Source organism: Schistocerca piceifrons, chromosome 4, assembly GCF_021461385.2.
Source record: "Schistocerca piceifrons isolate TAMUIC-IGC-003096 chromosome 4, iqSchPice1.1, whole genome shotgun sequence".
NCBI classification, from domain to species: Eukaryota; Metazoa; Arthropoda; class Insecta; order Orthoptera; family Acrididae; genus Schistocerca; species Schistocerca piceifrons.
The window spans coordinates 420,601,786-420,627,868 of NC_060141.1; the positions used below are offsets into that span (position 1 = coordinate 420,601,786).

At 37.8% G+C, this 26,083-nt stretch overlaps 1 protein-coding gene across 1 annotated transcript in view; it reads right to left on the bottom strand.

Annotated features, from left to right (window-relative positions):
* The window catches only part of LOC124795881 (alpha-L-fucosidase-like), a 108,587-nt gene that overhangs the window by 60,714 nt on the left and 21,790 nt on the right, over positions 1 to 26,083 (bottom strand). Inside the window, exons 2-3 of the mRNA XM_047259962.1 lie at positions 19,183 to 19,324; positions 561 to 667 (exon numbers count right to left, since the gene is read on the bottom strand). Coding sequence (XP_047115918.1) covers positions 561 to 667; positions 19,183 to 19,324 — 249 coding nt within the window. The remainder of the gene's footprint in view (positions 1 to 560; positions 668 to 19,182; positions 19,325 to 26,083) is intronic.

Genomic DNA, 26,083 nt, shown 5'->3' on the forward strand with positions numbered 1-26,083 from the left:
TCTTTTACAAATGTCTCAAAAATGTTATATATCTAAGCTTTTCTGTAAATAACAAATACTTTGTAACACACCTGTGTAGATCCTTATGCATCAAGTATAGCTACCAAAAGTCATCCAAGGATGAAAAAAAAAAGAGACAGATGATGGAATGTCTGTCAGTGTACTGCTACTATGTGTAAATTAATCCAATATCACCATTTTACAGATAAAAGACTCTAAGCCCAAACACAAGGTGTAGGCATAGGCCTAGTGCTTCACCCATTGCACTGCTTTCAGCAACCAAAGCATTTGTTAATGGACCAATCATCTATTAGATAATGTTAATAATTTCATTATATTGTAGTATCCATCATTTCAGATTCTGGTTTCTACAGTAATTTATTATCACTGGAATCAGTAATATTTAATTAAATGCATATTATTCTGTAAACTCAAAAATTCATCTACATAATGACTGAAAATTACTGATTACCCTTGCCATACAAGTGTATGCTAGAACTTGTAATATCTACATAAGTTTATTATTACTACTGCTAAAAGAATGTTTGATGAATATTTACCTAGTAGATCTCTCTGGGGGCCTACATCCACAGAATTCCAGCTGAATGAGTATTTTGATGGCCACATTGTATAACCTTCATGATGCTTGCTAGTAAGCACAATGTACCTGAAACAAAACGTATTTGCTATAGTTGTGGTTACTGATAGTAGGAGAAGTAGCTTCAATGCATTTCAAATAATGTGTTATGAAATTTTAACTTTCATTATCAATGAGCTTCAAAACATTACTTGTAATATATACAGATAATAGTGACCAGTTTGGCAGATGGAATAACTGTATCATTGGAAAATAAGAGTATTGCAGAATTTGGTAACATATATACTAACACTGATAAGTATATGTTGAAAGGTCTTGAAATCACTCTGACTTTTCTTATAAATTTCGTAATGGAGGGATAAATTATTATCCAGAAAGCTTGAAAAAAAAGTAAAGGTAAAGACACATGTGATACAGGAAACAACAGATTCATCACTATGACAAATACACTAACCAAAATTTTAAGCAACCAAAATGTGTAGAATAATAACCTTCAAAGAAAAACCTTACTTAGTGAATGGTGTTCAAGATGGTATCAGAAAGGGTAGAAACACCAAAATGGTAATAGCAAAATTCATCATATTTGTGATCAGAGAACTGGAAGAACATAAAATCATCTGTGGATTATTTATAAATCTCTCTAAAGCCACTCATTAAGTGCCCGACAGATCGGTATCAGGGTAACTATATTACAGTAAAAAAAATCAATACAGAATTTCTATTATTATAATATAATGTTAGGAATCTCACTTTTCATATTGTTTGTATCTGTGTGATTGTGTTTGGTAGGTACTTAGACTAGAAAGACTGTAGTAGCTAAAAAACTAGTAAAGTCTCTGTACAATTTTCAAATCATTTGATTTGATGTACAGGAGACATGTCAAGGTTTACTAAAGAAACTTTTTTCACTTTTTAAAGAGAAATACAAAAGTTTACATTACATTTTACATTTCTAAGTTACAGCTACACATGTACATAAAATAATACATGTAATACAGTCCCTGTGTTCCCTGGGTAGATCCGGAGCAAAGCCACTGCAACTGTACCAAAATTTTGGTTATATACAGTGACAGTTATTTTACAATGTGATGCAGCACCATACCCAGAATACTTTTATTTTAACAAACTCTGGATGCTGATGCCTACATGCTTACATATTATTATGGCATCTGAGCTACTGCTTTCAGTATCACAAAGTATTTTGTTGGTAGCAGAACATAATTTGTAGCAATCATAAAGAAAAACAGCACAATAGTAGAATATGTTTACTATGATTTTAAATTGTGAAGTGTAACGTACCATAAGTTCAACATTAGCAATATTGCTTTTCACTTCACAGGTTTATGATACTTGAATGCAGTTAATTAAAGGGTGGTAATATATCCCGATGGCACACCATTAACTGTAGGTAATGAACTGACAAGTGACTTAGAATTAAAAACTTATTTAGAGATGGAAAGAGCAAATTAATAATTTGGAGAGAATAAGTTGTTAATGAATGCAAAGAAAACAAAATATGAATATATGCAAAAAGGAAAAAATAGCAGATATGAAAGATAATAGCATTATATTGGAGGTTGTAGAGTTTAAAGCAATTTTCTGCATCAGGTTTGCGGGACTGATGTTGAACAAGTAGACTGTATTGTGCAGGAATCCCACATTGATATAACACAGAGTAACAAATTTCTTATCAGAAAAATGCTGTGTCTCTGAACAAGACACAGCCAGGGCAAAAGCACCACAAGTGCAAAGATGCGAGCTGGTACCAGTACCATAGAGACTTGCCACTTGTGCGAGTTCCACCAGTGCCACGGGCGGCGCTGAGGTTGAAGATATCGATTTCGCCTTGGCCAATTGCTGGCCAAGTACAATCCACCAATGACTAGACAACAACAGACAGAAGCCTATTTGGGAGATAGAAGAGCAGCTCTCACCCACTTGGTAATAGATCATTGTCCAGGGCTGACTTAGACAGGGAACGTCATTTAGTGCACTCTTAGAAGTGAACAGACAGTTGTTATGAATTGCATTTGCTATGTACTGTGAAGATTACCTATGATTGTTTGTACTTAGTCATTGAGGGTCTTTCTTGTGTTATACAGGGTGTACATAAAGTCTGGGAAAACTTTCAATTATTTATTGCACAAGAACTAAACATTGTGCACATGTCACACATATTGCATTTTGAAGACAAACTCTGAATTTTTTTTTTTATGAACATTCGATATGCGAACCCTGAATGACCCAGCAGAAGTCAATAAGGTAATCAAATTCTTGCCATACCCGTCCCAGCATGGCATCGTTGACTGTGGCAGTCACTTCCCGTATTCTCTCCCGGAGCTCTGCTACATAATGTGGTGGAGGCAGTACGTACACCAGATCTTTAATGTGTCCCCAAAGAAACAGGTAACATGGAGTGAGATATGGAGATTGGGGAGACCATTTCATTATACAACTGCCCCTTCTGTAGCACAGTCAATCCACTGATGCGGCAGCTCCATGTTCAGGTACCTGCGAACTTCACGATGAAAAAGGGGTTGGACACCCATCCTGCTGTAAGATGAATGGAGAGTCCTATTGCATTTGAGGCATCAGTCATTGCTGCAATATGTCCAAGTAGGAATATCGAGTGACAGTGCTCTCGCCCAAGAAGAATGAACTGTACAATTTTTGATGTGACAAGGCACAAAAAACATTTACCTTTGGGGAATCTTACTCGAATTACACGCTTTCGTGTGGATGATTTGTTCCCCAGATTCAACAATTATGCCTGTTCACTTTCCCATTAGTGTGAAAAGTAGCTTCATTGATGAAAATTAAGCAATCAACAATGCAATCCCCATGCTCATTCAATTGTTGCAACTGCAAATAAAACTCAAAATGCTTGTCTTTGTTATCATCTTTTAGCTTCCGCACTAGCTCCAATTTGAATGGTTTCATAGACAGCTTCTATCACAGGACTTTCCACCCTGTCATTCGAGCCATTTAAAGTTCACACGATGCATGATGCACTGATTTCTTTGGCCACCTTATGAATGCCTCTTGTATGCACTCCACATTCACTTCACTCACACTGGGATGTCTGCTTCTCTTTGCCTGGCACAAGCAACCCATCATAATGAATTTATGGTGCCAGTGGTAAATGGCCTTCCTTGTTGGTGGCTTCTTACCATACTTGGTTCTAAACATCCATTGAACAGCTGTAGCACACTTGTTTTTGTCAAACTCCAACACGCAGAAAGCTCTCTCCGCACCTGAACACGCCATGTTTGCAACTAGCACTGACTATCAGCAAATTACCAAAGTATGCTGTGGTGGTATACATGAAAAAAAAAAACTTTCAGGGTCTCTCTTCAAAATGACATATGTATGATATCTGTACAATGTTTGGTTCTTGTGCAATAAAGAAATTGGAAGTGTTCCCAGACTCTATGTACACCCTGTATTACACGCAGTGTTGCAAACTTAATAATTCAACTAGTCACAAAGATAAGTAAAACTTTTAGCTCATTTGTGTGACTATGTTACTAATTTGTTGGAGTATTGGAGAACCTTCGTTCTCCTATCCTGTTACCTCACCCTGGGGCATAGCTGTGTAATAGTGGCAAGGAGAAATTGTCTTAGTGGGGTACTGCTCCAGAAGCCATTTCACGAACTCACAAACTTAGCCTACCTTACTAACAGTGGCAACTTGGCCTCCCCAGCAGTAGCAATGAGGCCTTTATGCAACGGGCATCATGTAAATGTTGATAATAAGACATTTCGAAAAATATGTTAAGACTTTATTAACCTTCACCTATCAAACTGAACACCTGTACCAGGAAATGTAGAAAATTTTCTCTTATACAGACAGTACAGCTATGAAACAAATATATTACATTTGTTGGAAACTTATGCCACCACACTCAAGCAGAAATGAATTTACAGAATTAAAAATGTTAACATTGACTTCATTGTGAATATACACTGAGCCAAAATTTTATGGCCACCGGCTTAATGGCTTGTTAGCCTATCTTTAGAACAAAATACATAATTGAGTCTGCATATCAGCAATCTGACAGTTTGTCAAGGTATGTGTCATTAGATGTCTATGGATGGGTCATGTAATTCAAGTAAATAACAGGCCGCTGATTTGCGTACGCGATGATGGTACCTGATGGCAACCCAGATGAGTTCCACAAGACTTATACCAAGAGAATTTGATCATCAAAACAACAGCGTGCATTCACTATAATGCTCCTCAAACCAATGTAGCATGGTTCTGTCTCCAAGACGTGGACAGTTATACTGCTGAAAGATGATATCATCATTGGGGAAGACATGAAGCAGGAAGGGATTCAGGTGGTTCACAGGTGTCAGCGTGTCTTCGATTACTACCACAGATGCCATGCAAGCACAGGAGAATGTCGCCCATAGCGTAACACTGCTCCCAACAGCCTGCATCCATGGTACAGTGCATACTTTGAGCTGCTGTCACCTCGATGATGGCATTTGCGGAGACGACTATCGACCTAGTGTAGCAAAAATGTGATTCACCCGAAGAGCCGACAGTTTCCACTGATTGACAGTCGAATCCTCATGGTCCCACAACCACTTCAATCATAACTGGTGATGTTGTTGGGTCAAGATGTAGACATGTAGCAGTAGTCTGCTGCGGAGCTCCACATTCAACAATGTATGAAGAATGGTGTGCTCTGAAACACTTGTGTGTGCATTAGCATTGTGCCCATTTTGAAGAGATGCCACAGATCACTATCTATCCTGCTTTACAGAGCAGATAACCTCTGAACCCCACAATCTGTGAAGAGTCATGGACGTCCAACCATTTAGCGCCTAGTAGTAGTTTCATTGTCCTTCTACCTCACGGTAGTAGCAAGTAAACATTCGACCAGCTCTGCTATTTTCGAGATACTCACTCACAGTCTCTATGTAAAAATAAACTGCCCTTTGTCAAAGTCACTTACCTCAGTCAGTTGTCCCATTTGCAGCCCAGCCTTTGTTAGGGTCAACCCCTGTCCATGTCTGCTTCACTTACATACTTTTGTTACCACAACACGTGCCTGCTGTGCCACCAGGTGGCATCCAACATCATGGTGGGCAGTGGTCATAATGTTCCTACATTTCTTGGGAATTCAACCTGATCTTCTGCAAAGTCAGCTTCTACCAGTTTTTCCACTCTTCTACACATAATTTATGTCAGTATTTTGCAATCATGGCTTACTAAACTGGTAGTTCAGTAACATGTGCAGTTTTCAATTACATTCTTCTTGAATTCTGAGGGTATTTCATCTGTCTCATGTATCTTGCACATATGGTGGAATAGTTCCATTAATGCTGGCTCTCCCAGTGATCTCAATAATTCTGAGGAAATCTCCTCTACTACAGGGGCTTCTTCTGACAAGTCTTTCAGTGCTCAGTCATTTCTCCTTGCAGTAACATATCATACACCTCATTTTCATCTATTTCCTTTTAACTTTTTATTTTGCCTGTATAGTCCTTCCATATGTTTCTTCTACATTTCTGTATTCCCTTCTTTGCTTAGTTCTGGAGTCAGCATCTATCTAGTTATGCTTCTTTTTACAGCCTTGCATTGCCCTGTAGCCAATTTTGCTTAGCCATGTTACACTTTATGCCAGTCTCATTTTTTTCATGTCTGTATTCTCTTTCACCTCCTTCATGTGCTGCATTTATAGATTTTCTGCTTTTTTTCAGTTAAAATCAACATCTCCTGTGTTATCCAAGGATTTTGGCTGGACATTGTCCTTTTCACCTGTTCAACCCTCCTCAGACTTTACTATTTCATCTCACAAAGTTATCCGTACATCTTAAGTAGTATCCCTTTCCCCTGTTTCAGTCAATCATTGCCTAATGCTCCATATAAAACTCTCAACTACTTCTAGTTCTTTCAATTTATACACATGCCATTTACTTAATTTCCTACCTTCATTGCCTTTTTATCAGTTTTACTCTGCAATTCATAACCAATAAATTATGGTCAGAGTCCACATCTGCTCCTGAAAATTTTGTACAGTTTAAAATATAGTTTTGAAATCTCATCTTACCATTATATATTCAGTCTGAAATCTACTAGTATCTCCAGGTCCCTTCCAATACATACAGCCTCCTTATACAAGGAGCTTTCAGTAAGTAATGCAACACATTGTTTCCTCAGCCAGTTTCAGTTGAAAAGGAAAAAAAAGTGGAATTTGTTGTAGGACATCATGGAATACTTCCACTTCAGCCCGTATAGTTTCACAAAGTACTGATAGGTAGTGGCACTATACACAGCCTTCAAAATGGCATCTGTAACAGAGATGTGTTCCAAGTAGATAGCTGTCATTGAGCTTCTTGTAGCAGAAAACCAGAGCATCCCAGATATTCATAGGCACTTACAGAGTGTCTATGGAGACTTGACAGTAAACAAAGCATGGCGAGTCATTGGGTGAGACATCTGTCATCATCAACAACAAGATTGCACAAAACTGTCTGATCTCCTACATGCCAGCTAGCCGCATACAGCTGTGACTCCTGCAATGTTGGAACTTCTAGACACTCTCATTCTCGATGACTAATGGATCACAGTCAAAAACTTTGCTGCACAACTGGACATATCCGTTGGTAGTACTGATATGCTCATCCACCAGTTGAAATACTACTAAAAAATGTAGTCCATGATTTCCTCGATGTCTAATACAAGATCATTAAAAGCAACAAAGGACCATCTGTGCAGAATTTCTTGCATATTACAAAGCTGACTGTGACAATTTTTTGTTGAACATCATCACAGGAGATGAAATACATATTCATCACTTCAAACCAGAAACAAAATGGCAATGTATGGATTGATGCCACACCATCCTTCCTCTGAAGAAAAATTCAAAGCCACACCCTCAGCTGCTGCAGTCATGGTGATGGTCTCCTGGAACTCTGAAAGGGTTATTCTGTTTGATGTCCTCCCTGATGGTGCAAAGGTCCACTCTGAAGTGTTTTGTAATACACTTCAGGAAATAGAAGAAATGACATCAGCATGTTCATTGCCACAAAAATGCAAATGAATTTCTCCTGCTACATGACAAAGCAAGGTCTCACATAAGCCTCCACGCCTGAGAGAAGCTTGTAAAACTTAATTGGACTGTTGTTCCTCATTGACTAAGCCTGGATCTCACACCTTCTGACTTCCACCTGTTTGACCAAATAAAGGATGCACTCTACAGGAAAGAGTACATGGATGATGTGAAGGTTATTGATGCAGCAAGTCATTGGCTTTGTCACTGATCAGTAGAGCGATAGCTTTTGGCCTACATGACCTCCCAGTAAGGTGGTGTAAGGCCATCACAATGAATGGAGATTATGTTGAAAAATAGGGTTTTTTAGCCAAAAGAGTGGGGAATAATATGGTGTATTGGAATCCTGAGTAGACCCATCCTGCTTTTAGAAACAAAAATTAGTTGTGTTACTTACTGAATACCCCTCATACAATTATTAAGTCAAGTTATAGCGGCAGTTAACTTATGCTCTGTACAAAATTCTGCCGCCAGGGCCTTCCTCTTCCACTCCTCTCCTTCAGTCCATGTTCTCCTCCTATTTTTCCTTCTCTTCCTTTTCCTACTATCAAATTTCAGTGTCCCAGCACAATAAAACTTCTGTCTTCCTTAGCTATCTGAGTAATTTCTTTTATTTCATTATACATTATTTCAATCTCTTTGTAATCAGCAGAGCTCATTGGCATATTAACTTGTACTGCTAAGGTGGGTGTTGACTTTATGTCTATATCAGCTACAATAGTGCATTCATTATGCTAGTCATACCTGCATTCCTATTTTCTTATTATTAGACATAATCTTGCATTGCCATTATTTGATTTTGAATTGATAACCTAGCACTCACCTGACCAGACGTCCTGTTCATCCTACTACTGCAGATCACTAGTTTCCACTATATCTAACTTCAACATATCCATTTCCCTTTTTAAATTCTCTAACCTACCTACTTGATTAAGGGATCTAACAGTCCATATTATAATTGTAAAAAATCTGTTTTGTTTTTCCTGAAGATGACGTCCTCTGGAGTAGTCCCCACCTACAGTTCCACACGTGGGACTACTTTATTAGGTGCAGAAGTATGAAACTGGAATTTGGTTGCCATAATTACACATCTGTTGTTTGAAGCTGATAAACAATATTTTAATGAAAATAATCTCTATTGCTATTTATACATTTCTCCCAACTCTCTGGCAGGCTATGAATGCCACAGCAAAAGAAACAGTTCTTCTTTTGAAGTGAATGAGTCAGTGAGACATTGTCATGCATTTTCATATAAAGTGAAGCACTGTTCAGCGAGAGAAAACTTTGATTTTAAGGATTTTATGATGGGTGCTACTTCTTTGGGAGACATGTGTGTCATTTGCATTTTACTGAAGTTATTTGTAAAACTGGTCTCAGTCACTCCACTGCACTGTTTACTGAACCTGATAAACCCAAGTTGTCAGTAACAGAAACAAAGTACTTGTTTAAGATGTTTGTAACACTACTTGCACTTGTTAACAATGTCTCATTTTTTTAGAGCTGTCTGTTACTTTTCCTTTTTGGCCCCACCTCTGTCTGTCTTCATTATATCCCATATAGTTTCCATTTTGCTGCCAGGTGTAACTATATTTTTCTCTTAATAAAGCTGCTTAGATTTCTGGATTACAGTACTCTTTGTACTGCATTGCAATGCTAACATCAGAGCTGATAGTAGATACAGTATCCTGACGTAATAAGGAAAACTGATTTTGTGCACTGGGTGAATTACAACTGGATGAACCTAATTTTTCTGCAAATTTTTGAATGTCTCCAGTTTCAATCAGGGGCCATTTGCATAAACTGTATGCATTAAAATCTGATTTCTGGTTGCCTGTTTTATCAATGTGAATGTCATTTTCAGCGTGTCTCTCTCTGAACATCTTTTGTTTCTACCCTCCCTACCCCCAAAACACTGCTATTCTGTCACTTGTAACATTGGTACTTTATCACTTGCTATAGTGTGACACCCCTCCACCGAACTATCTAACACAAAGCTTTCTTTTTGATGACAACTTTTTCTGACTTCTCACTTCTCAAACAGTTTTTGAAAGTTAGTTGTGTCCTGTCATTTCCCATCATTTCCCACTTCTCTTTCCCCTTCTCCCTCCTTAATCTTTCCAGATCTTCTTTTGCCTTCTGTAGTTCCACCTGAAGGGCAGCAATCTCTCCTTCTGTTCTGCAGTCTTTCTATCTCTGCAGCAAATCCTACATAACCATTAAGCCTTGTTTATTTCCCCAGTTCCCACATCACTAAAGTCACCCACAAGAAAGAAACTGCAAGAACCCTCACACTGCACCCCGGAACTAACACTCTCATGGAAAGTCAGACATTTCTCACTCATGGCATACAAATTTTAGCTTTAGTCTAAATTAAACAAGAATAACTTCCATACTACTCAATTAATATCTTCTATTTCTTAGAATGTTTATTCCTAAAGTCCAGATACTAACTCAAAACTTCCAGAGAAATAGAAACAATTAAATCTGTATTGTTTACATGACAAAACAAAAGTAAACAGATAACTGAGCTTACACTTATGAACTTTTCATTTATATCAGAACTTGGCTACATATTAGAGACTCAAAGGGAATAGCATGTAAGAATACACTAACAACACAAACTGTACTTTATTGAAATAATCACTTAATGATTAATGGAAAATCTCATATAAAGATGTGAAACAAATACTAACAAAGAGATAGAGGGCTAGCCAGTACTTACCTCAGCTCAGTACAGCTGATAGATACACAAAACAGAACAGAAAATTTACATTCCTTGCTTTCGCAATGTTGTTCCTTCATCAGGGAGGAGAGAGGGGAAAAAAGGGAAGAAGGGAAAGTGGATTCAGTTACTCACAATCCAGGTTATGAAGCAACAGGGAAAGGTAAACAGGGAGGGAAGCAAGGATGGAGGCATGGTTGTCAGAGGGATGCCAAAGATATTCTACTGTTAAGTACTGTGCCAGCTTCAAACCAAAGAGGATGCATACAGAAGTAAAGAAGTATATAGTATAAAGATAAACACAACTATGTAGGATGAAAAGATGCATGAATGGCTAAAGAGGAGAGGGAAAAAGGAGAAGACTGAAGAGTAAATGGGAGTGTGGTTGGTTAATGTAGGTTCAGTCCAGGGGGATGGCGGGATGAAAGGATATGTTGGAGTGCAAGTTCCCATCTCCGCAGTTCCGAGGGACTAGTATTGGGTGGGAGAAGCCAAATGGCATGTACATTGTAGCAGGCTCCTAGGTCCCTAGAATTATGCTGGACAGCATGCTCTGCTACTGGGTATTGGACATCTCCTAGGCGGACAGTTCATCTGTGCCCGACAACTAAACTGGCTGAGCGCATGAACGGGCACAGTAGCAGAGCATGCCGTCCAGCATAATTCTAGGGACCTAGGAACCTGCTACAATGTACGTGCTATTTGGCTTCGCCAACCTAACACCAGTCCCTCGGAACTGCGGAGATGGGAACTTGCACTCCAACACATTCTTTCATCCCGCCATCCCCCTGGACTGAACCTTCGTTAACCAACCTCATTCCCATTTACTCTTCAGTCTTCTCCTTTTTCCCTCTCCTCTTTAGCCATTCATGCATCTTTTCATCCTACATAGTTGAAATAATCACTTAAAAAGTTATAAAGTTAATTTTGTGTTTGTTTGCAGATACATGTCTGTAGTTCCAATATACGTTGAAGTGCCTGTGTTACAGTACCATAGCAAGCCAATACAAGAGCCAGAACAAAATGGCACACTCCATTGACAAAGTTGAGTGTAGTGCAGCACAGCAATTAATTTTCTTCATTTGAAGGCAAATGCTGAATTTTTGGATGTGTATGACAACAATGCACCATTATATGGCACATTGGGCAGATAGTACAGATGCTTCCAGTTTGATGAAGTAAGGATAAATGACAAAGAATGAAGTAGCAAACCAGTTTCCCATGAAGAACAAGGAATCAAAGGTGAAGAGGAGGCTCTCGTGCTCAGATACTGGTGTATTGCAATCAAAGTAAAAGTGGAGAAAGTGAAAATCTGTCATGGATAAATTTTCAACATGATATTTTGAAAATGAGAAAAGTTGTTGTTTTCTGGGTTCTTTGACTGTTCATATACATTCAAAAACCCTGCCAAATGAAGGCAGTAGCAGAAATATTGCAATTATGTCAGGCGAATCCAGAGGACTTAGTTAGACCCCTGTTACTTGCAGACAAATGTTTAGTGTATCAATATGACATCTAAACAAAGGAGCAAAGCAAACTTCAGAAACATGTGGAATCACCACCACTGAAAAAGGCAACAACCCAACCATTACTGGACAAAATGATGCTGAGAGTTTTCTGGGACTGTCATGGTGTGGTGCTAACAGATTATGTTGATAACAGGGCAAACCATCACAGGAGCACACTATCAGATTTCTTGACTATGTCACAAGAAGAGTGTTTTTGCCCATTTTATGTAGGACACAGTCACACATGCTGCTCCTTTGAGCTAACAAATTTTGCCTCCCCACATATTCTTCTGATATGGCACACAGTAATTTCTTCCTCTTTCCTCAGATGAAGAAACCATTGTATGGTAGGCATTTCCAGAATGATGATCCAATGATTCACTAAGTGTAATGTTTCCTAAAAGTGCAGACTTATAGAACCAAGGACTTGAATTCTTAAGGTGATAATTAAAAATTTATGAGTACCCACTGGTATCTCAACTTCTTTGGGGTTTACCTTGATAACAAGTTACAATGGGGTAAACACATGTACAAACCAATCAAGAAGCACATCCCACATATTTTTGCACTTAAAAGTACCTTTCACTGTGTTTACTTGGAAAGAAGAGTATATTTTGCATATTTATACTTCTTGTTGCCTAGTGAAATTCTGAGGTGATGCAGCAAAAACTAAATAAAGTATTTACTCATCAAGAGTGAACAGCATAAATGTTGTTTGAAGTGTACAACTCTCACATATTAAGAAGGCTATTTTCAATGTCTAAGAAATTATTTCTATGTGAAATTTGTGTCCATGTCCGAAGCACGTGATGGGATTGCAAATCCTGGAACAAAGGTTTTGACAAGTTTTTGATGGTGTTGAGGCACAGTCATGCAGTATTTTTTTTTTTTTAAGTGAAACATAATTTGACAGTGTATTATTATATTTATCTTTTGTATTACGAAGATTTTGGCTTTTATGCCATCATCAAATACAATGCTAAAAGCTCTTTGGCCATTATTCAGTCACATCTATAAGACAGCCCAAAGCAGATAAACAAGGCTAATACATGTCTTTAATGTGTATCTTAAGAACATGAGTTAGCCATTTTTACCTGCTATGAAATGCCTTAACAGCTTAAAGGCATAAAAGCTGAAATCTGAATAGTATGAAGGATACATACAATAATTCACAGTTAAATGGCAATTTACTCTTTTAAAAAGTTCTAACAAATGTTGCTGGCACAGAATAAGAAATTGAGGACCTCTGCACATTTAAAAGAAAAAAAATCTCTTATTATGCATTTCTCTGACCAGTTTCCTGATAACCTAAAATCAAGGATTGAAAACTCTTGTTGGTAGTGTGACAACAAACTATGTTCACTATTATAAGTCTCTTTTTCACAGCATTTAGATGACTTCCATTCTCTGATAAATATGAATGTAGCTACATGAATAATAAGCAAGCATTAGTATACAAGATAGTGACAATAATGTAGACAAAGAAGCAGCAGCTTCATCTTTTTTTTGCTTCAAAGTAGCGTCTTTCCTCCTAATTATTAGTTTGTAAAGCATAAAATGTAAATTGCAGTTAAGCAAAGTTTATTTTTTGTACAGTGTACAAAATTATTTTCTATCAGAAGCTTCTCTTTGTTAATGTATAATTTATCTTGGTCCACATCACTGAAGATTCGACTTCATCATGGGACCTATTGGAAAGTAATTAACAGTGCTGCCAGAGATACTAAAAAAGACAAAATTAATATCCCACCACAATCACTCAATGAGTTTTTTATTAATTCAGTGAGAGAAATAGGAGATGCAATTATCAAACCAGACATTAGTCCATCAGAGTTACTCTCCCAAAATTGGGGTAGACAGTCACTAAATACAAGCATGGTAACCTTCTCCGAAGTATCGCCTAGATATGTACAAGTGGTCATAAAACAACTGAAATCATCTGATAGCTTAGATATATATGGCATATCATCCAACCTGCTAAAAAATGTGTGTGACTGCATTCTCTACCCCTTAACCCATTGCATAAACAAGTGCTTACTTGAGGGATATTTTCCTGATGAGTTGAAACTGTCTAGGATTGTCCCAGTATACAAAAAGGGAGATAAAGACTCTCCATCTAGCTACAGGCCTATTTCAATAGTACCCACATTCTCCAAGGTAATAGAATGCATCATGTACCAACAATTATCATCTCACTTTGAGAATCTAGGAATAATTAATGCTACACAATACAGGTTTAGGAAGAATCTGTCGACCATTGATGCAATCAACACGGTAGTCAGTTACATCCTCAAAGTTTTTGAGAACAAAGGTTTTGCTCAGGTCTCATTCTGTGACCTAAGCAAGGCCTTCGACTGTGTTGAGCACATGCCACTACTAGAGAAACTAGAATTCTACGGCATCAAAGAAAACAGTCTCAGACTATTAAAAGCTTATCTCAACAACCGTAAACAGGTAGTTTGTGTTGGTAAGGAAATGTGAAACATAGAAAATGTTAAAGTAGGTGTGCCTCAGGGATCTGTACTGGGGCCCTTCCTGTTTCTGATAATGATCAATGACCTCCCCTCGTTTATTAGATCCACCACTGTATTGTATGCAGATGATACGACTTTTCTCCATAGCAGTAACAGTCTTAATGATCTTAAAACCTGTGCTGAAAATACACTCACTCATGCAGCATATTGGTTCAGAGCAAATAGTTTCCTGCTAAATGAAAATAAAACTCAGCAGATAATCTTCACTCTAAGAGACAAGCCACTATCTGATGATCCTAGTTCTGTTAAATTCCTGGGAGTTTATTTAGATGAAAAGTTATCCTGGGGCCAACATGTAAACTATATTAGTAGTAAACTATCTAGAGTAATTTATTTATTAAGACAACTCAGAAATTATGTACCTGAAACATACATCAGATCATCTTATTTTGCATTTTTCCAGAGTATAATATCCTATGGCATTATCTTGTGGGGTAACTGTAGTCATATACATGACATCCTATTATTGCAGAAGAAAGCCATTAGGATAATTACAAATTCTTCACATAAGGCTCACTGCAAACCCTTATTTACTAAACAAAAAATTATGACTATAATAAACCTCTATATATACAATGTCTTAATCTTTACGAAGAAGAACCTACAAGATGTGAAACGTAGAGAAAATGTACATTGTTACAACACAAGAAGCATCAAACACGTATACACGCCTTACCACAGACTATCAAAATCAATAAATAGCTATGAAGTCACAGGGCACAAGCTATTTAATAAGCTGCCACATGCCATACAGGATCTTCCTGAACATACATTCAAAGAAAGACTGCATGAATGGTTTATTGCCCACCCGTTCTATGATATCAATGAATTCTTCAACTGTAAAATGCAGTAATCCAACAGATGACCCACTGTACATTTATTGTAATATAAGCTAAAATATTTCAGTAGTCAATACCTTATCACACTGTATTATAAATTGTAACTTCATTTGACGTTGTCAATTGCTGTAATGGCCTAAAGACAATAAAATCTTTATTATTATTATTATTATTATCATAATGAATGAATTAATGAACCTCATACATATAGTACCAATAATCACCTCTTCTGTGTGTAAATTAAACTGGAAAATACGTGGAAAGTTAGTTACATGTTCCAAGGATCACTTTGCACGATAGCTCGTGATGATGTAGAACTAGTCATTTTACATTTACACCACAAATTAATTTGTACATATGGTTATATTATGAAAATTTCTAAGTTCTTGTTGTTGTTTTTTCTTTTATTTTTTTATTTTACAAGGAGAAAAAAGATATACAAATGTGAGTTAGTAATTCCTATCCACCAGCTTGTACACATTATGGTAATAGAAGCTCTTCTATGGAACAAGGACAAAATTCTTCAATTTGTTTTCAAATTTTACTTTGCTGTCTGTCAGACATTTTATATCACTGGGCAAGTGATCAAAAATTTTTGTTGCAGCATTGTGCACTCCTTTTTGTGCTTAAGACAACTTTAATGTGGAGCAACGAATATGATTTTTCCTTCTGGTACTGTAATTATTTACATCATTGTTCCTTTTGAAATGTAGAGGATTATTTACAACAAACTTCACAAGGGAATAAATATACTGTGAAGCAGCAGTCAGAATGCCCAACTCCTTAAACAAGTCTACAAGATGATCATAGGCGAGGACCAGCTATTATTCTTATAGCATGTTTTTTCTGCAACAAAGACATTCTTTCTAAAATATGAGTTATGCCAGAACATTATTCCATAAGACAGTATTGAATGAAAATATGCAAAATATGTCAACTTACTGATTTGTCCTTCCCCAGTTTTACAATGATTCTAAGTGCAATTGTGGCTTAACTAAGTTGTTTTAGGAATTGCAAAATGTCCTTTTTCTAATTTAAATTCTCATCAATATGGACACCTAAGAATTTTGCAGTTTCCACCACTTCCAGCATGTGAATATGTTGTTTCTTTTTAAACAATGGAAATCCAGGATGGACTGTAACAATATTATGAAAAGGAAAGTTGCTACTCACCATGTACCGGACATGCTGAGTCGCAGATAGGCACAACAAAAAGACTGTCACAAATGAAGCTTTCTGTGATTAAGGCCTTCATCAACACCATACACACACACACACACACACACACACACACACACACACACACACACACACACACACAATACTGCAGTCTCAGGCATCTGACACCACACTGCGAACAGCAGCACCAGTGCTTGATGGGGGTGGTGAATGGGGGGAGTAAGGAGAAGGCTGGGGCAGGGAGGGGGAGGGATGGTATGGTGGACAGTGAAGAGCTGCAGCTTAGACAATCCATATGGCACAGGCTGTGAAGCAGTCATTGAAGTGAAGGATGTCATGTTTGGCAGCATGTTCAGCAACAGGGTGGTCCACTTGTTTCTTGGCCACAGTTTGTCATTGGCCATTCATGCAGACAGACAGGTTTTTGGTTGTCATGTTCACATAGAATGCAGCACAGTGGTTGCAGCTTGGCTTGTAGATCACATGACTGGCTTCACAGGTAGCCCTGCCTTTGGTGGGATAGTTGACGTTAGAGACAGGACTGGAGTAGGTAGTGGTGGGAGGACATATGGGACAGGTCTTGCATCTAGGCCTATTACAGTGGTATGAGCCATGAGGTAAGGGGTTGGAAGCAGGTGTTGTGTAAGGATGGATGAGTATATTGTGTAGGTTTGGTGGACAGCGGAATACCACTGTGGGAGGGGTGGGAAGGATAGTGGGCAGGAGTTTTGTCGTTTCAAGGTACAATGAGAGGTAGTTGAAACCCTGGTGGAGTATGTAATTCGGTTGCTCCAGACCTGGGTGGTACTGAATTACGAGAGGAATGCTCCTTTGTGGCCAGACATTGAGACTTTGGGAGGTAGTGGGAGACTGGAAAGATAAGGCATAGGAGACTTGTTTTTGTACAAGTTTGAGAGGATAATTATGGTCCATGAAGGCTTCAGGGAGACCCTTCGTATATTTCAAGAGGGACCGCTCATCACTGCAGATGTGATGACCATGGCTGGCTGTACAGAAGAGACTTCTTGGTATGCTGGTATGGAACAGGTGGCAGCTGTCGAAATCATACACTGGTGGTGCTGCTCACAGTGTGGTTTCAGTTGCCTGAGACTGCAGTCATGTGTGTGAGTTGTGTTTGCGTGTGTGTGTGTGTGTGTGTGTGTGTGTGTGTGTGTGTGTGTGTGTGTGTGTGCCCATTCAATGAGACTTTTAATAACTTTGTTACCTATTTCTTCTGTTTCTGTATGTATGCTTCAGTAGATTACAATACAGGTGTCATCTGCAAAAAGAACTAATTGTGCTTGTTGTACATTAGAAAAAAGATGATTTATATACATGAGGAACAGTAGTGGGCCTAGGACTGAGCCTTGGGAAACCACATACGTGATATCTCCTCAGTCAGAGTTATGTCACCAGACTATATTGGTTGAATTCTTTTGGTTAAATATGATCAATCCATTGGTTAGCTATACCATCATTCCCATAAAATTTGTCTTGGAAATACATTATGCATTAGATTGTTTGCAGAAAATACCAACCAGTGCTATTTTATTATTGAATGCTTGTAAGATATGGTGAATAAACATGTAAATGGCATTCTTAACAGAGCAACCCTTCTCAACCCAAACTGTGATTTGCTGAGGATATGATTGTTGATAAGATAAGATACTATTCTAGAATATATCACCTCAAAAATTTTGCAAAATGATGTCAGCAGCAAAACAGGTCAGTAGTTATTTGTATGTCTCTTATTGGATATGTTAAAGAGTGATTTAACAACAGTATACTTCAGTGACTCTGGAAAAATGTCTTGTGTTAGTGATGCATTACATATTTCAGGTAAGACTGGGCTTGTTATATGGGAAAAAATCTTTAGTAATTTATTGGAAACACTATAAAAACCAGATGAGCTTTTATTTTTGAGTGAAAATGTTATATTCTTAATTTTAAAAAATAGAAGTTGGTAACAAATACATATGACTGAATTTTTGAGAGTCATGTTTTGAACATACTGCTGTGATTTTTCTCTTGAACTGTTTGTCGCCTTGCTTTCCACTATATTTAAGAAATGATTATTAAATACATTTGCTACTTGTGACGCATCATATATAGCCCTACCATTCAGTCCAACAGTGATGTCTTGTTCTGTGGCTGGTTGTCCCGTCTCTTGTTTCACTACATTCCATATAACGGTACATCTGTTGTCAGAATTACTAATTTCTGACATTATGTGCATCTTCCATCATTTTTAACAAACTTCCTTAGTAGTGTGCAACCACTGCAGTGTCCCTACCTGTTCTTGCCAAAATATACATTTCCTTTTTCCTTTCACAAGATACTTTAATTCTTCTAGTGATCCATGGTTTTTTTTTACATGGCTGTTTAGTGTCCTTTCTGATCAGCTTATGCTGAAAGCTATTTTCAAGTAATTATATGAATTTATCGTGGGATAGATTAAATTTTGTGCTAGCATTTTGTTCATTATAACATACAAAGATAATAAAGTAGAACATACGTCATCCAGGAATCCAAATCAACAAGAGGAGGAAGTGAAGGTCCCTCACTATGAGAATTTAAACAAGTACTCATTTTCATTAATTTGCTATTTTCAGCCTTAATTCTGACATAATCATATCATTTTATATTTGCTGCATTCATTATGAATAAAGGTTTCATTATTTTACATAATCATTGTCTGTCACTGGTTCATGCTTGAAGATTTAGAGCAGCCTACTTACTTTGCACCAGAGCTCTGGAACAGTTCTGCCCATTCTTCTGGATCATAAAATTCTGCAGTGAAATCGCTGGCGAAGTCTTGGTAGGTGAAGCCAGGCTTATAATTCTTTTCCATAAAATCAATGTACTCTTGATTGTTTGAACCTAAGAAAGTTGAAATGTTACAAAATTACACAGTAATTATCTGAAATGAAAATTTCTTTACTAATTATAGACATATCTGAAAAGTGTTCTCATAATGTAAGTATAAACATACATGTTAAGCAAGACATTATGTGTTAAGTAGGATGCCATAAAATACCAAAAACGAATAAAAAGTAAGCTGTTTTAATCGCATTAGTCAGAATTATCAGTGTAAAATTTGGATTTTGCTTTGCACATAATTCAAGTGGGTGATATACTGAATGTTTGCTCATCAGATGACAAGCAAAACAAAAGGTTACAATATTTTAGAGAACATGGTTAGGTTTTTCTTGGGATTTATGGAAGTGAAAGATAAATTTAATTATAAGCAATAGGCATCACACAAAACTCCACTGTAATGACTTATAACTACATTCCCTCAGAAAAAAAGCTGATGAAGACTAACATGTGGTAAAGATGGAAGATGATTTTAAAGACAGTAAACGCTCTGCATCTTGACTGTAGATACTGAGTTTTAGTTTAATATTTCCAAATGTCTTGTAAAATGAGGGAATTTACAATGATGAAAAATAAAGTTTATTTCTTAGTATTGTAACAGGGTAAGCAATCAGTGTGTAACAATCATATAGAAAATGTGTGCTCATGCCTCTCTATCACCAAAGAGACAACTCTACCTCAGATTCAAACTGAATTATTTGGCTGTAAACAACTCTAATGTTGTATAAGACATTAAAAGTACATAAATAATTACCATATTCAAATAATGTATGTATATAAATATTATTACATATATATTACTTATCATATACTCACCTCATATTTGATTTTGTTATACAAATTATGTAGACTACAAATTAAGTTGTAGTAAAAGGATATCATTTTTTCATTTTCTACAAAGTAAATTGTGTTATAAAATGCCTTTTCTTTCAACCACCAGTACCACTGTATCACCATTTTAAATTCATTTCCATGCTGTTCCCTTGTGTTTTATGGTATGCTGTTGAAAAATATTTTGCCAACATGTAAAAAATTACTTTTGACTTTTCTTAATCGAGTCCAAGGAATTTCTAGTAAGTTTTTGTTTCTAGTTCCATATGTGTGCATATCTGATCTAATTTCATATGTTGGAAATTCTGTTTGGTGTGCATAAGTACTTTGAGTATCTGCATAAGTACATTGAGTATGTATAGACTGGGGACTGTAAGTATTTTGTGCTCGGCAAAGTTTTGTGTGCAAAGAGTTAAGTTACAGTACTGAACCAAAACTACATGTTGTGGCTTTCTTCTACCACAGAAAGACTTCTTTTGCCCCATCAGAGTTTCCCCAAAGTAGTATTCCATATTGTAAGTGTGTATGGAAAAACGCACAGTATGCCATAAACAGAACTCTATACTCACACAATCCTCCAGTTTCTTTAGAAGATATAAAACTCCTGCCAACTTACACACAACTTTCCTGTGTGGGTATTCCATTGTTGGTGCTCCAACATATGATGCAGCAGAACACCTTAAATCTGTTCAACGCCCAGCAGTAAGTTGGTGCATGCATCACATTTACACTCAATGAATATCTTATGTCAATAAGAGGAGCTACGTTTGAATGACTCTGATATTATAGTAAGTTTTGATGTGGTATCTCTCTCTTCACTCAAATTTCTGTGACCAACTCATTATGGTTAACTGAGGTTAAGTTTTATGTAAAATTAATGAACATATTTCAACATCTGTTGACTTCCACTTACTTTTTGTTCAATCACTTGTTCTGTGAACAGACAAATGGAGTTGTGTTGAGGAGCCCTTTATCACCCATTGTTGCCAACCTGCATATGGAAGATTTTGGGGGTGTGTCATACTTTGGTCAGATCATCAGGACTGTGGAGGATAAGTGTAATAAGTGAATGGTTGGAGTTGAAGATCAGACACAAGCACTGCAAGATGTGACAGATAATCACCCATGTATTATAATGATGATGAAAATTTCAATAAAGATAATAAGAAAACTTTTATTGGAAACTGCAAGAAACAATTTGTTCATTGAAACAATCATATCCAAAATCAAACTTTGTAATACCTAAATTAAGGACCTGGGAAACATGGGGAAGAAACATGAACAATAAAAACTGATCTCAACATACTGTCAAGACAAGTCCTCTCCATGGACATCACCTTATTCTACCAATGGCTTTGTGGGGGGAAAAGTTTGTTATGCTAGCAGTAGCATAGCTGGACAGGTCTCAGCAGATGAATCCAATGAAGCATGCCTCACAATGAACCATCTCTACCCACACTCTTTTCATGTTCCTTTTTCATAGCCCTTTTCCCCAATTTATGATGTGATCCATACTGAAGGTGTATGTTGCATAGAAAATGTGATGTGAATGGAGCCACAGAGGTACCTGCTGACCTCCCCGAGCAGTGAGGCTTTCAATGGTATGGGACTCTGATGGTGTCAACAAGATATATTCCCAATTCTCATGTGACCAAAATGGAAAACACAGAAATAGATTTAAGAACTGTGGGACTTGATGATGCCTCAAAAACCCAATCATCAGATGTTGAACCAACAGAAGCTGTTTCCGCCAATGGACTGGGGGTAGACCCATCCGAGGAGTGGAAAATATCATGGAGAAATTGGACTACATCAAGATCAATAACTTGTCTTGGGTTCATGGGAGGATACTTTTAAGAGACCAAAGAGAGAAGAAAGACAATGAAGTCTTCCTAAGAACAAGTGGACACAATTAAAAGTCTTGAACCTAATATTTCCTAATACTTTCTAGAAAAGACTGTCTCAGATTAAAAAGGATGAACAGACCCCTTTTACTTCCAAGACAGGGATGAACAAAACAAGGAATGAGTCCATTACTCCCATTTCCTAGGATAATTGGATCCAAAAGAGCTAAGGCAAGAAACAGGGCAATGGACCTATAAGTAAAGCTGTCTCAGTATTTAGGATGCTGGTAATACAATAGGGACATCCACTTATAACACCACCTCACAACAGGAGGAGCTTGTTTAGAGGGCTATACACTGCAGAACTTCCCTTGGGAAATGCTCACACATCCTCTATACAGTCTCAATCCCTCCCCATTCAATTCCCATATTTTTGGAGCCCTGAAGAAAGACTTCTATGGTTGTTGATTTGCTTCGGACAAAGAGGTACACTCCTGGGTACAATCATAGTCCTACAGGCAACTGCAAACATTTTTCCATGAAGGAACTGACCATCTTGTCTAACAGTGGACTAAATATATTAACAGTTATGGTGGTTATTTTTGAAACAATGAAAATTTTACTTCCTTTTTTCTATCTGTCACATTTTCAATTGACTGCTCCTCTACAGGGGCCACAACAGGCCAAAGAGGAACTGGAGGTAAGTTTTACACTAGAAATCTAAAGACTCAGAACATGTATTCACGTTAAGAATGGGATTTCATTCATGCTGATGGTAAACTCCTGCTCCAGGGATTTAATGACTACCAGGGTGAAACAACATGAGGGATGAAGCATGAGGAAATTTGTTCTGGCCTCAGCTTACTTTCCTTATGAGGACAACGTTCCTCCTTCCCAGGAAGTGAGGACATTAATAGACAGCTGCCTGCAGCTGTATAAACAACTACTCGACTGTGATGCTAGTACTCAATCCTGGTGTGAGGAATCAGTGACACCAACAGCAGGAGTGATTACCTACTTGAATAACTTTTGGAGAGCAATCTAGAGATCTTGGATATGGGGAAGAAGCCTACCTTCATAAATAGAGGGGAAGAAGTATGTAACTGACATATCTTTCCAAACCATCTTAATAAGCAGTTATGTCAGACAATGGTACATGGGCTTGAAAAAAGTGTTGAAAAGACCATGACCTATAGGAATCCCAGGAAAATAGACTGGGACTCACATAGTGCAGACCTAAACTCATAAAATAAAAACTTCAGTCACCAATCCAATAAATTTAGAGGAAATGGCAGACGATGTAACATCTGCCATTACAATGAGGTGACAAAAGTCGTGGGGTACCTGGCAATATCATGACTGATCTCCTTTTGCCCAGTGCAGTGCAGAAATTCAATGTGGTAATGACTCAACAAGCCAATGAAATATTGAGCCATACTGGCTCTATAGCCGTCCATAATTGCAAAAATATTTCTGGTGCAGGATTTTGTGCATGAACTGACCTCTCAATTATATCCCATATCAGATGATCTGGCTGGCCAAGTCATTCGCTCATATTGTCCAGAATCATGAACTGTTGTGGTCTGATGACATGGTACATTGTCATCCATAAAAATTCCATTGTTGTTTGGGAACATAATGTCTACGAATGGCTATAAATGGCCTCCAAACGGCTTAGCATACACATTTCCAGTCAATTATCAGTTCATTTGGACCAGAGGAATCAGTCCAGCCGGCCGCTGTGGCCAAGCGGTTCTAGGCACTTCAGTCCGGAACTGTGCGATCGCTGCGGTCGCAGGTTCGAATCCTGCCTCGGGCATGGATGTGTGTGATGTCCTTAGGTTAGTTAGGTTTAAGCAGTTTTAAGTCTAGGGGACTGATGACCTCAGATGTAAGTTCCATAGTGCTCAGAGCCATTTGAACCATTTTGAATCAGTCCATTCCATATACACATAACCCACACCATTATGGAGTCACCACCAGGTTGCACAGAGCCTTCTTGACAACTTGGGTCTATGGCTTCACATGTTCTGCACCACACTTGAATCTTATTATAACTCATACCAACTGAAACTGGGACTTATCTGACCAGTTCATTGTTTTCCAGTCATCTATAGTCCAACTGATATGGTCACAGCCCAGGAGAGGCACTGCAGGCAATGTTATGGCATTGGCAAAGGTACTCGTTGTCATAGCCCATTAATGCCATATTTTGATACACTGCCCTAATGGATACATCTGTTGTATATTCTACATTGATTTTGGTGGCTATTTCATGCAGTGCTTCTTGTCTGTCAGTACTGACAATTGTATCAATGCTCCTGTTCTTAGTCATTAAGTGAACGCCATCAGCCACTGCATTGTTTATGGTGAGAGATAATGCCTAAAATCTGGTATTCTTGGCACACTCTTGACACTGTGGATCTTGGTACATTGAATTCCCTAATGATTTCTGAAATGGAATGTCCCATGCATCAAGCTCCAACTACCATTTCGCATTCAAGTCTGTTAATTCCCAATATGCTGTCATAATCACATTGGAAATCTTTTCACATAAATCACCTGAGTCCAAATGACAACTCTGCCAATGCACTGCCTGTTTACACCTTGTATATCGCATCTGTATAAGTGTAAATTGCTACCCCGTGACTTTTATCACCTCAGCATATAGCTTTGTACTTATAAAACTGTCCAGTCACCATGAATTGCACACACAGGAATGTACCTGGCATAACAATGATATTGAATTGCAAAGGAGGCAGGTAAGAAGACTGTTCAATTGTGCAACACAGAAAGGACAATGGGTACAATATTGGAAGGCTCTTTCCAAATACAACCTTGATTAAGCAAGCAAAACAATCAACTTCGAAGGTATTTTGTGAGAAAGTGGATGGCACAGCTGCCAGGGCCAGACTTCATAAAATCTTCACAAGAATAGCAAAAAATTCATAATGCACAATTAGAAAGGGGGATTGTGGGTGTATAACTACAGTACATGAGATGCTAGGTATGCTCTTCAAGATTCACTTCCCTCAAGGCCCTTGGCAGATGATACAGACCAAGATTCAGTCCCTGTGAAGTACTGATTTACAGGTAACCAATGATGGAACTGGGAATATGCCAGAGAATGTGTTGATTTCAAGAAAATCCAGTAGGTGGTGGAAACATTTCTACCATTCATGTTAACAGACTCGAATGAAATTTGTCAGCCTCTACTCTAACAAGCAGAAGAGGGATTAATCAGCCTCCTATGCAGACTGTTTGGAGTTAGTTTATCAGCAGGGGTCATTCTAATGGTTGAAGAACTATGAAGACTTTTAAAGACAGCAGAAAAACTAGTTAATGTGCTTGTTAGGGAAAGGAGGTTAACTGGGGTTCCTGTACGTGAAAACCAACATACATATGACCCAGGCAATTCAGCTCTACACTTTGAGGGAAGTGCTCTCTGTATTTTGCTGGATATTGAAGGGACTTGTAGCAATACAACCTTCAAATTCATAGGTAAAACTGCAGGAGAGCATGCCATTAAGACCATTTTAGGTAGGTGGATTAAGACCATGGCTCACAGATGAAAGGTAGAAGCTACCATATGTATGTGAAAATCGTGATCAACACCATTAGAAAGGGTCCCCACTACATGGCACCTGTTGATGAATGAGATGATGAAGGAGTTAAATGCTAGAGGTTACTTTTGCCAATGATGCATAGATGACTTAAGTCATTGTAATACTTGGCACATTTGCTAGTGCTACTACAACAATGGTACAAGCACTCTGAACAATGTGCAAAACTGGTGTAGAAAACAGGAGTTAAGGGTCAGACCTAGGAAAACTGTCATAGTACCGTTAACAAGGAAACATATCCAGGACACGTACTGTGATCTTAAGTCTTTGAGGAAATTCTATCAGCAGAGGGGTTAGTAATGTACCTAGGGGTAACGTTCGATGTGAAACTAACATTAGCTCATCATATAAAGACTACAGGTTCTATGGAAAAAGGCACTCTGATGTTCACTTGAAGAGCCTGTGCTAAAAACTGTGTTTGAAATCCCAGAAGCATGTACTGGATATGCATCTCTGTAATGAGG